The 13,018-nt window shown below is 37.2% G+C and overlaps 1 protein-coding gene across 1 annotated transcript; it reads left to right on the top strand.

Moving 5' to 3' along the window:
• The first annotated feature begins 1,495 nt into the window (after positions 1–1,495).
• Positions 1,496–12,097, top strand: Drep1 (DNA fragmentation factor-related protein 1). Its single transcript, XM_089470037.1, has 4 exons — positions 1,496–1,856; positions 7,652–7,867; positions 8,239–8,501; positions 9,217–12,097. The coding sequence occupies exons 1-4, from the start codon at positions 1,803–1,805 to the stop codon at positions 9,542–9,544; spliced, it is 861 nt and encodes a 286-aa protein (XP_089326163.1). The 5' UTR covers positions 1,496–1,802; the 3' UTR covers positions 9,545–12,097.
• The last annotated feature ends 921 nt before the right edge of the window (positions 12,098–13,018 follow it).

Consider the following 13,018-nt stretch of genomic DNA (forward strand, 5'->3'; position numbering starts at 1 on the left):
GCATTGAGATTTTCACTTTCATATTTTTGATAAATGATTGATTATAAATGATATCAATATATTCTTAATTATGAGATAAAAACCTGAACACCTGAAATACCCTAGTTTTAATTGAATTTAATTACAGGGTATTTAATGTCCATGGGCTTCCGTTCCCACACCCGAACTTGTTGATTATCAATTAGCATAGGAAAATAAACAAATCAAGGCATATACAAATGAAATCCGTTGCTTGTTTTATACTCAGCCTTCAGGGGCTATCTATTTATATGACAAACAGAGAAGGGTGAGAATTCTCGCCTAAAAATTCTGTGCTTACACGAAAGTGTTGACATTTTTAACTTTATTTTTTTTTTCGAAGAGGAGGAGGAATACCTTAACTTTGAGTAGCTGCTGCGACTTGAGGCTATTCATCATGACATTTTGGCCAAGTTTGCTGGCTTTGTGGGTCAATGCACCGGCACGCACGTGACTCGGCAACTGGCAACACCTATAAGGCAATGTCCTTGTATGTCATTTCAAGTCACTTGAGCTCAAAATAGCTAACGCCCACCCACCCTCAGCTGCTGCTGCCCCTGCCCCTGCCCCAGCCCATGTCTCTGCCACTGCCTGCTGTTGCAAGTGCAATGACAGCAAACGGGGCAAAGGCAAACAGTTCGTATCCAATGGGGCACAATAACGATAAGACTGCTCAACCAACTGGCTACCTTCCGGCTGGGTATGGGGCCAGGACATGGGCTGGGCATCGCATTCATGCCTTTTGGCTATTTGTCAAAAAGTTTACTTTTGATTCACACATATAAACACACACACACACACAGTTGTTAACATCATAGATTTAAATGGGTGTTGGCCGGTTAAGGCAAAGTTAAGCGTTGCTTAACTGTTGTTTAACTTGACTCGAGTAAAGAGTTGCCCCCCAATGACATTGACTGCCATCAAGTTTGTTGGCATTTTGAATAGCTGATCTTTATCAATATAACTTAGTAGGTAGTTTTGAAAATATGTTTTTTAAAATAATTTTTTGGCTTTAGTCTTATCATAAATTCTTTCGACAAATTTCTAGCAAGTTTCATTGAGCACCTGTCTGCCACTTAACAGTGGGCTGCTAAAGGACTAGCCAAAGAGCAAGGCACAGTTTTACAATTTGCACGCTCTTTTGTAAGCTCTTATTTGCGTTGTGCTCTGTACTCTTTGTAAGAAAACAACAGTGCTGAGAGAAGCTACAATTTGCAGGCCACATTTAGCTGATTTAGCTGCAAACTCCAAGCTAGAATTGAATAAATGTACCAAATAATATTTAGTATAACTCTGTACAAATGAAATATAATTCTTTATTATTAGCTGTAGTTTTTCAATACTAAAACGAAAAATTTCATACAACTTATCAGCTTGAAAATAACTCATCCGCTTTTAGGGTGGACAGCACTGTCCTCTGCTACTGGCTGCTTTTTGTTCTCTTCTGCTGTGCGACTATAAAAGCCAGTGTCGTAGTTAAAGAGAGTTCAGTTGAAACCGGCGGTTGCTCGCGCTTCTGCTAAGTGCACGTAAAGCTTGGAACTACGCTTGAATTATAAATGAAAAGCTGAACAAAAAACATTTTGAGCGCAGTTTGCACAAAGTAATAATTATTGTCAGTATTGCATCGAGTGCTGTGTAAACCAAATAAATATTAAAAAATTCAAGCTATATAAATTAAAACTAATGCTGTGCAGTGTTGCAAATGTGCCAATAACTGTTTAGAACAATTTTGCAAATTTTAAAAAATATAATCACAAAGCTAACAATAGTATTGAGCCAAAATGCCAAATGCTACAGAAATAACAAATGGCACTGACTCCAGAAAGCCATTCAAAGTAAGTTAGCCAATTGTTTAGATTCCAATAAAAGGCCAGAGCAAGGCAGACACATTGCAGTGCCATGCCCTTTTTTGGGCGTCGTAGTTGTTGTTGCTGTAGCTCTAGCTGCGGCTGTTATCGTTTACAACCGCGTGCTGTGTTTCGCATTTGCGCTATTTAAAAATTCCCACATACAAAAAAAAAGTAACTGGGTGAACTTCAAGTTGCTGAGAGCGAGGAGTGAAGAGCGTTCAGCAAGAGAGCTAAAGCTCTGACGCAGGTTGCGCTGTTAATGTTGTTTACTTGTGAGAGCAGAACAAAGCAACAGTAAAGAGAGAACGCCATGAAAAGAGTGTGCTCAGTAATTCGTTTGTGTGTTTGCAAACGCAAAATACTTGACATGCATTTTTGGGCTTTGCTTTTGTTGTTCCATTTTGTGTTTTGTTTCGTGTGTTTTGTATGCTTTTTTCAGTTTTGAGCGCTTTGGAATTGTTTGTCTTTGGTATTTCTTTGCTTGCCAACAATTGCCTTTGTTGTCAACTAATTTGTTTAGCCGCTGTCTAAATAGCTCACAGCCGTTTAAGGGACGTTTGCATTGTATTTGTCTTGGACAGAGCAAGGCTTAAACCAAAGCAAAACTAACTCAAGAAATTTTCTTTCACATACTTTATTTTTGTCTTTCGGCAAATGTTTCGCAAATTTACTGCGGTCGCTTTGTGCTGGAGTCCTTTTATCAGTGGTTTAACAACACGACAAGTAGAAAATTACAGGATTTGTCAGTGCGTCAGAACGCTTCCATTAAAATGTCGCTGCATATTATAATAATTAATTTAAAATTCTGGCAAACATAAATCGGCTTAAAAGCTGCCAAAATACGCAGACAACCATGCAAAATGCTATTAAAAAAGTTCCGCAACTGACATGTCTCTGTAATTAGTAACTGCCACGGCCACGCCCATCCGCTACGCCCACGGCCACGACCACGCCTACGTGTACACGCCCACTGCCACTGTCACAGTGACAGCCGGCCGCCGCATAAATAATATATTTCATAATTTACATAATTTGCAGCCATAGTTCAAACAGCAATTTAAACTTGGCGCCTAATTTCCCCAGCGGCTTTCAAATCTGCGTTCTAGGCCTATCAAATATTTACTATCCAACTTGTGGCTATATGCAGTCACCTATCTGCCCACCTTTACTGGGAGAGTGGCTCCACTCTCCTAGTCCGTCGAGTGGCCCAATCGAGACGCAGTCACGTAGTCGCTGACGCCACTTTGACAGAAGCGCTAAGGAGCGGACAGGATATGTTGTACGTGTTGAGTGTCCTGCGGCTGGCAGGAGTGCTGCAGGCTCTTTGAGGATTACACGATAGTTGAGCTGAGCCGACGGTCGAATTAGCAGTGATTTTTGATCGATTGCAGTTTCAATTTGTACACTGAAAGAAAAATTTGAAAGTTTGGTATTCTTTGAAGAATGTTTAGGATGAGAGTCAAAAGTTTACTAGGATTAAATTTAAAATAATAATTCCCTATTTTCTTTTGATGCCATTCCCAGTCTAAAAAATTTAAAAACTCACTAAATTTATTCTACAAAAATGTTAATTCATTAAAGCGTATCTTCCGATTGCTCTTTTCAAACTTAGCTTAAATATTTGTTAATTTCAATATTTGTTAACCACATACAATTTTTTAATGCATTTGCCAATATTTTTCTTCACCCAAACAAATTGAATGTTTGCCTGCATTTGCGATTCTAGGTAGAAATGCTGCCTTGAGCCAGTGCAGCTGCAATTTCAATAACATTTATCATTATTTGATGCAATAAATTGAGCCAGTTTGAGCTACAGGCAAATTAAATTCGTTTTTAAAATAAAATCACAGTTGGGCTTTTTATTGTATGAAATGCATTTAACGTAATTGAAAATGTGAATATCTGCGAACGGCACATTGAATTGGCCAACAAATGCATGGGGCTTGCCGCAATCAGAAAACAGATAGTTGGCAGGAGTTGGCATTTTGTTGGGCTGCTCAACTAGAAAGTGCCCTGCATAACAGACGATTCTTATGCATGTCTGTCTTATAAACTCGAAGAGCTGTTAGATTGATATATTAATGCAATAATAATAATGTAGTAAAACTAAAAAGTATGATAATAGTATTAATAATATTAAAAAAATAAAAAAATCAAAATAATATAAATAAAATAAAAATTAAAAATAAGAATAGCAAATAATATATAATTTTAAAAAATATTAATTCCAAATTTAAAATTATAATGTAAAATAGGAAATAAATACAAATTGATTATTGAAATAGTACTAATAAAACAATAAAAAAACAATAAAAAAAAAATTGTACAAATTTGTATTCAATTTGAATTAAAAATCAATAAATGATTGATTGCTTCTTATATATCGATGGTATTTATAGGAAAATGAATTGACTATTATTGATTAAATTGAACTGTGGACTAACTAAACTATAAACGTGATGAAAGTTAATTATATATAAAGTCAATCGAGAACAATCAAAGAACCAAAGACACTAATTCACTCCGACATAGTTGCTACTAGTTTTGATCCTTAAACTTGCCTATAGGGTATTGGAAAACCACAAATAAAAATGATATCTCTGTAATTCCTCGTATGATGTGCCCTGAAAAGTGCGCTTCAATAGTTGGCGCAAGTTTTGATTGTTGGCAAGTTTTTGGCTTAATATGATTAATATTTGGCGCAAGTTTCGCGCGAGTGCGGCTGGAAAAAGTTTTCAATGCCAGTGAGGCCAGACAATTTCCAGGCAATTTATCAGCTGGCGCTCTCCTTTGAGTTTAGCACTCGAGTTTACTGTTTCGGCTAATGGTCGCTGAAGGCGAAATTCACCATTTTTGCCTGCTACTTTCTTTTTATCATTTTGCTGGCTGTGTGCTGTGTGCTGTGAGCTGCATGCTGTATGCTGTGGGTAATTGTAATAAAAATGCTGTAATGCAAACTCAACTTCAATTTCATTTCGCACGCCCAGCTCTATTATTTATGAGGGCGCGCCTTGCAGCGGCACGTTGCATGTTGCCAGCTTGAGTGATAAATTTGGCGAGCAGTCGTGAGGCCGCCTTCGATGCTGTTGCATATTGCACTCTCTCTATTGCTCTCTCCCTCTCTCTCTCTCTCCCTGTCTCTGTCTTTCCCTGTGCTACTTGGCCACATCTAATTTATGTTCAGTTTAACCTTAACGCTCAGGCGCCATTTAACATAACATGAAAGTTTAATAGAGCCAGCCAGCAGATGAATGTCCTTGTGTTGTGTGCCTTGTGCCGCTTCTTGTGGCATGTATTTCTGGCATGCGCTCGCAAGTATGCTGCATTAAACTGCTGACAGGCATAACTTGTTAGCAAACACGACAAATATTTGTGCGGCAGGCAGACGAGTGCATGTCAAACTGTGCTCAAGTTTTACGCGAATGCAAACTGCAACACGAAGCAGCCAAAAAAGAAAAAGGAAAACATGAATATGCATATATGCATATTCTATACATACATATAAAATATTTTCCAACATTCCATTTCAACTTCATTTAAGGCGAGACTCTCAAAGGCTCTAATGCTTCACTTTGGTAACTCTGCTAAAAGTTACAAAAGGAACAAAAGGCATACGAAATTGGGTTGAAGCTTATTTACAAAATATTTTGCGCTTGAATAAAGTTTTGCATTTTATCTGTTTACTTATTTATTAGGCAAGCGTTTGCCATAAATCTCAATTAGAGCCGCCAGCAGTTGACAGCTGACAGGGCAACGTGACGTATGCGCAATATTTCTTTTACCTGTTATATTCGCCTTTCTTTAGTTTCTTTGCTGCGGCTTTTCGATTTGTTATTGTTGCTCATTTATAAGTGTGCCTGTGTATGTGTGTGTGTGTCCCTTGGGCATAATTATTTGGTATTTGGTTTCTAAATTACTCGAAAATGTGACTCTAACGACTGCCTCATTTGCTGCCGCTGCTGCCGCTGCTGTGGCACTGACTGATGTGGCGCTGATGACAGCCATTGACGCTAAGTATTAATTACATTTTGATCAACTTATAGCGCAATTAAGTTAGTTTAAGTTAGCTGTCGCTAGAAGCATACAAGTTTAACAAGCGTAAAGAGTCCTTTTCAAATAAATCGAGAGTTGAAGAGAGATTTCATGAGAAGAGCAAATGAAAGATTTCTGCAGATTTTCTTACACTTCAGATGTTACATGTTTATTTATGATTGGTAAGCACTTTTATCGTTCATTGAAATGTTGATTTTAAGTGCCAAAAGTTTGCGTGCAAAGTTTCCAAATGAAAATATGAAATGAACCAAGTCCGGAGTGTGGTCCAGCCGAGCCTAAGCATGCATGAAAACTTTTTGTTTCTCAAAGCTTGGCGAATGTCAAGTTTTCTGCTCGTGCATGAAAAGGGACCCATAAGGATTAAGGCCAGACAAAGTTCTGCCGGCACTAACAATATATCATAAGTATATGCATTTATTGATTTCATTTCTTTTTTTTTTTTTAGAAATTTATTCATTTTGGAACTTCTAGGATGATCAGGCATCATAGACACCCATAGAGTTTATGTCTTGAAACTTATTAAGGCGTAAACGTAATATAAAAGAACATTTAAGTTTTATTATATTATATTGAAATACATAACATATTTTATATTTTGTTAAACGTGAAGTATTTACCTTTAATAAGGAGAATTGTTGGATGTGAAAATTATGAAAAATTATAATTTTTTTCATTTAAAAGAATAGTTAAAAAAAAAAACTGAATATAAAAAATGTCAAAAGTTTGCCTCATTGTAATATTTTCTGGAAAGTTGAATGAGTTAAGTTTAATAAAAGCAATTAGTTAACTTTGTGAAAAGTTCAACGAAAAAACATTCTCTGCAGACGAACTAAAACTTTATATACAGATGTATGTAAATGGTCTTTATGAATATTAAGTATATATATGTAGTAAAGCACCATGAATGTCTCCTCATATTGAAAACATTCAATGATGCAGATTTAAGAGCTCTCAAAGCTGCTAACTTTTTGTTTTTACCTCTCATGCTGGGCATTAAATCAGCTTTATGTCTAATGAGCACACTCCACAGGCTGTCAAATTTGCATTGATATATACATACATATATACATACGTATTTATGTTTGGACTATATTCGCTGGGGATTAACGTGAATGTCAGCTAATACTTTAATCTATGTAGCTCCCGTCATGAGGGTTGTCCAGGTTGTGACGCAGTTGTAATGACCCCAACAATCTAGACCCACTTTCAGAAGTTGCTAAGCTGTTAGGCCGTCGGGTGGGTGCGTGCGTGTGTTGTACTACACCCTACATGCTGATGGCCAAAATGTTGGGAAACTTTGGGAACGTGGTAATGAGTTCACGTGTCCGTCGGCATCTGTGTGGCAAGTGGGCCAAAAAAGACACGGGGCAAACAAAACAGCAAAAAAAAACAAAAACATTTTCATCTGCACGCGCTGCCTAATGCCAAGTTGATTAAGCGAGAGCAAGACCTAAAAAACAAAGAGAGAACGAGAGAGATAGAGAGAGAAAAAGAATAACAACTAAATGTTTCTGAGCGCTGTTATAGTCGAGTGTCCGGCTTTAATATTTTATATTGGTCCATGTAGCACTTGTGTTTGTAGCTGTTGTTGCTCTGGCCGTAGTATTAATTTATTATTCATTCAATGTATATCGCCCTCCATATGTGACTGCAAACGTGTAACGGTTTATTATTCCCTTTATCCTTGTTCCATTCCCTGCTGCCTGCTGCCTTCTGTCTACTGCCAGGTCAAGGACGTCACGCGCAACATTAAAAAAGCCGTCTGCGCCGCAAGCCTAGAGGAGATACGCACGAAGGTGGCCGAGAAATTTGACAAGTGCGAACAGCAGCCGACCATCCACTTGGACTCCGATGGCACCGAAATCGACGATGAGGAATATTTTCGCACCCTCGATGAGAACACCGAGCTGGTGGCCGTATTTCCCGGAGAGCATTGGATCGATGTGAGTAGAACAAAACTTCAGCTGAAATATTTTAATTTATAATTATGGTATGATTTAAAAATATAAATGTAATAATTGTATTTTTTAAATTTTGTTTTAATATCAATTAAAAATCACAACAAATAAAAAAATAAATACAAAATACTAAAAAACATAATGAAGGATAAAGGTAATGCTTATATACAAACTAAAATATTTTCATATTTTTTTATTTATTTATCATATTTTATAGAGGCGTTGCCTTTATCCTTCTTTGGGCACAATTGAATTTAAGAGCCGGCCTAATAAAATCTATTTAATTGTTTTCACTTAGCGACATTTGGGGTCACGTACTCGTATTTCAACTGTTTTGTATCTCATATGCTTTATAGCCCACTCACTACGTGACTATAACCACGCCGAATGCCACGGCCAATGGCAGCATCACTGGCAATCCGGAGAGCGGCGACACCACGGATGCCAATAACTCGGAATCGGCGCGTATCCGGCAGCTGGTTGGCCAGCTGCAGAATAACTTGTGCAACGTTTCGGTCATGAACGACGCTGATCTGGACTCGCTATCCAACATGGATCCCAACTCATTGGTGGATATAACTGGCAAGGAGTTTATGGAGCAGCTCAAGGATGCGGGCAGGTGAGCAAAAGTTACCTTTAAATTGAATTTTATTTGATGAGAAGCTCTTATGGACTTTGCTGATAAAATTGATTATATGTTAAGATGAATTGATATTAACATCTACATATATGTAGATAGGTCCCTATATGGCTATTTGTCAGAACTGTTTGCACTTTAAAAGTTAACCGACTGATTCATTAAGCTTTGTTCGTAAAATAACTGAAATCATGCTCTCTCACTCTCGCTTGGAGCAAGAAACTTTGGCTCTTTTCGTTAAATTGTTCGTGTGATGCTCTTTCAACGAAACTTCGTTTACGATCAATGCTCGCACAATGAGACTCAGTAGGCGAGCGAAAGCTCTAAGCAAACAGTCTTCACATGCACACACTCAGTTTACTTACGCGATGTGTTTAGCGAACACAACATTCACCTACATACCAATACATACATCCAACTGGTCGGAGAGCAACCAGAGCGAAACAAAACAACAATAGACGATTGCCTGTCGATCGGTAATGAACTCCGAATAACATTGCAAATGAATCGATGATTACAAAAACTAGTTAAAGTGTATTATAATTTGGTCAACTATGCCATTCACTTGCCAAAAATTATATTCAAAAAGTCTTAGTTTTATTACATTATCACTAAATCTAAATACTTACATTTTAAAGCATTTCTATTTCTATTTCTTTTGTACATCTTCCACGTCTCTTTTGACTTTCCTTTCTAGACCCCTTTGTGCTAAACGCAACGCTGAGGATCGCTTGAACTTGTTGAAATTGCTGAAGGCTGGCGCTATTTTCTGCTCGGAACGCTATCCGGAAGATGCGGAGGCCATTGATCGCGAGATTGGGCGGCAGCTGAACGAGGCGGAGAGCGGTCAGGTGACCACAACAAATGTTAGCAACTCGCGCACCATCGAGGTGGTGCAGTGCGACAATCAGAATACCACCATTACCATAACCGTTGCCGAGGCCACAACCACATGCAGCACTGTTGAGGCGTCTTCTCAAAACAACGAGGTCAATGCCAATTCGAACGGTAATGGTGATATCTGACTGCCCATTCTGGGCAGCCTTAGATAGAGCCTGGCTGCCGGGGAGTTGCCAAATTAAGGCACTTTTATCAAACATTGTTTTACACAAATAAAAAACACGAGGAGAAAAAGAAGACGAAAACGAACAGAAGAATCAGTCCTGCAACATTGGGTTAACATACACGTATTTCTAGCATATACTTAGGCGCTGCGAGTGGCCAAACGAACAGAATTAAAAAATCAACATCTTGAAACGTAAAAACGAAATGTTCAGAAATGCTTCATAGAATTTAAGAGCAATTGAAAGTTAACGAAATATTGTACTAGCATAAAAATCATAAAGATCAACAAGTTATAAAACCAAATGCCGAAAAACTTCGGTGCATCATTTAAAGATTGCAAAGTTTAAGCATGGATTCAGTAGACCTCTATCTATATTCTACAAACAGCTTGGAAGAAGATAATGCATTGACAGCAATTACAAGAGTTTTTATTTATGATAGAGTTTCTAAAATGGATTCTGATTTTTTTTTTTTTTTTATTAATTGAAATATGTTTCGCTTGATTTGGGAATGTGAAAACTTTCTCTACTCGAGTTGGTTTAGTTGAAAAAGTGGGTGTTTTTAAAAATCAACTATAATTGTTTTTTTTTATTAATTATTTTTTTTTTATTGGAAAAAAAAAATTGCTGTAGAAGCTAAAATATCATGTATTGAAAATACATTTAATATATCATTCTACATTTTGTGGTCAGAGCTTGACTAGTTTTTTCCTTTTTAGTGAAATTTCCATGAAAAAGAAAGTTTGTTTTATTTCATGGTTGAGTATAAAATTTTTATACTCTTTTTCATTTTTGAATTGAGACATTCAATATCGGCGTTAAAACTTAGACGCAGACGGCTTAATTAATTCTATCAACTTCAGGATTCTTATCCATGTTAAGCTAAAACTATTTGAGAACTGTATTTATGTTAAACGTCTGTATCTACATATATGACTGTTAACAGATATATGACTATACAGTATAAACTTCTATAAATCTAAGTTAACACCCGTTGGGCATTGAGCAAAGCCATAAACCTTTATTAATTCTACAACTGCCCAACTTCCAGTGGGCCAGTCCAAGGCTTAAACTTAATTTCAATGCCAGCCACAGAATAACTTGCAGAATACTTTTCAACAAACTTTTGCTATAACCGAGTATACAGAATTCAATTGTTGCCAACTGCTTAACAATGGGGCATATCAGATTTTGAATTCATGAATGTTGAAGTTCTAAATGTATTTGCTTAATGCGAATTTCAATCGAGCCAAAGCTTATGAATACATTTACAAAGATCAGCATAAAATTCAGGCTTCGAATCGGCTGGATATATAGAGTCTATGAATACATGCTACTGAATTCATAGTAAAACCCAGCATGAATCTATTATTTGCTGATCAAGTTTTTTGCTAAAGTCGAATCATGTCAGAATAAATGAAAATAATTAATAGAAAGGAAAATCAAAAATAAACGACAACAATAAATATATAAACAATTACATAAATATATCATATGAGGTAGTAAGAGACGAAGAAACTATAGGAAAATATCATGTTCATTATTATTGAATAATTGTACGAAAAAAATGGTTTTAATGTAATTACTATGATAGAATATGAATTAACATTTTGAGTAGTTAGAATGAGTATTTGAAGGCTTTTTGCTGCTTGAAGAAGTTTTAGTAAAAAGTTGCGATGAAGATGAGAATGAGGGAATAAATTTTCAATTTGTATTCTTTTTTTTTTTTTTTAATTTTATACAACTCATTTGGAGTAGTTAGAGTTTGAAATGATGTTGATGTAAACATTTTCTTATTGTTTCACAATTGATAATAATTTATTATCTTTTGTAATTTTCCATAAATATTATGTTCGTATTTAATATATTAAATATGTCTGGAGCAATTAGTTATTGGTTTTCATGATCATTAGCGTGAATGCTCTGCTCTTGAAAGATTTTATTCTCTTTATATATGTATATGTATATCAAATATGATATAATGTTATGTTCTGCCATAGCGATTATTGAGGTTAATAAGATGTTTAATTAGTATAAGCACAGACGCACACATAAAATTGTTTTTAGACTAATGCCATTGAAAATGTCATTTGTTGAAGCCAATTGAGACTGAATGTATTTATGTGTAACAATTATTTGAGGGTATGAAACAAAACAGATTGTATTTCGAAATCGACCTGGTTTAGAAATTGCTTCAAGTGAATCCCCCACAAAGAATATTGTAGCGTAACCAAATACACACACACACAGACACTCACACACAAACGTAAAGAATTTAACAACAAACTCTTAATATTAGTAAAACTTAACAATAAATGCAAACGAGAAATGCAATTACACTCTTATAATCATATACAGAAATGAAAAAAAAGGCAAATCAAAGGCAAATTACAATATACATAAGCAATAAATATACCGAAATCAAAGATAAGAGAAAACTTAAAATTATAAAATATACATAGTAACTGCATACACCAAGCAACAATATACCTAAATAAAAGCATATTAACAAAAGCAAGTCTAATATTTACTGCTCGGCCACGGGCGAACGATGCGTATGCGCAACATGTGCAACAGGGCGTATGAGCCAGGCGCTGGCTAAAGAGAATGAGAACGAGAGCGAGCGAGTGCAAGAGTCCATATTGAAAGAGCACGAGCTTTGAAGAGAGCGGCAGTAACTTTGTCCTGCAGCTGGCGCAGTTAATTGCATTAGAAACACTGTCGCAGCTGTGACGTCACGCGGCGTGCGTGCCTTGTGACGTCCAACAGTAAAAGGGGCCAGGTCGGCAGCCAGAACGGACCAGGCCAGACCGGGCCGGGCCGGGCCGGGCCGGGCCAGAAAATGCTCATGCTGCTGCCCTACTAACACAGTTACACCGCCAGCTGAGCAGCAGCAGCAGCCTGTAACTGACCTAAATTCCCGCCCACTGAAAATTTGATTTGTGTTCTTGCCCTTTTTGCATTGCGTACAAATTAACTTGGCCACTCTTTGTCCAGTCGGCAACCTTAGCGGCATATGCTTTCACTTTGCCGTTATGCCACCTCTGCTTTTGCTGCTTCGTCTTCATCTTGCTATTTGCTTTGTTGCCTGCCGTGTCCTTGACATCTCGACATTTGTTTTGGGCCAACGCTGGCAAAAGAAAATTATTTGAAATGTAAATATGAGACCCGAGCTGAGTTAGGACGCGAGTCCGTTTCGACGCCTTTGATGTACAGCCACATTTTCATTAAAAGGCGCATTTTATATATTGCGGTGGGCGGCGTCGACGTCAAACTCAGCGTCGACGTCGACGTCGGCGTCAGCATCGGCAGCGTGGGCGTTATTCTAACGCGTTTTTACTCTTATTTCAATTTCATTCTTAGAAAGTGCCGCCCGATGTAAAATATAATTTGGTCTGACTGCTTGAGGGGCGGCGGGGGCAAGCTTTGAAGTAC

This window comes from Drosophila arizonae, chromosome 5 (genome assembly GCF_054131065.1).
Source record: "Drosophila arizonae isolate 15081-1271.41 chromosome 5, UAZ_ARI_1.0, whole genome shotgun sequence".
Classification (NCBI taxonomy): Eukaryota; Metazoa; Arthropoda; class Insecta; order Diptera; family Drosophilidae; genus Drosophila; species Drosophila arizonae.

Excerpts from the sequence above, each read along its gene's own strand:
- Drep1 (XM_089470037.1), top strand. The coding sequence starts at position 1,803 with ATGCCAAATGCTACAGAAATAACAAATGGCACTGACTCCAGAAAGCCA. Across the intron at positions 1,857-7,651 it reads ACTCCAGAAAGCCATTCAAA|GTCAAGGACGTCACGCGCAA; the intron begins GTAAGTTAGCCA and ends GTCTACTGCCAG. Across the intron at positions 7,868-8,238 it reads CCGGAGAGCATTGGATCGAT|CCCACTCACTACGTGACTAT; the intron begins GTGAGTAGAACA and ends TATGCTTTATAG.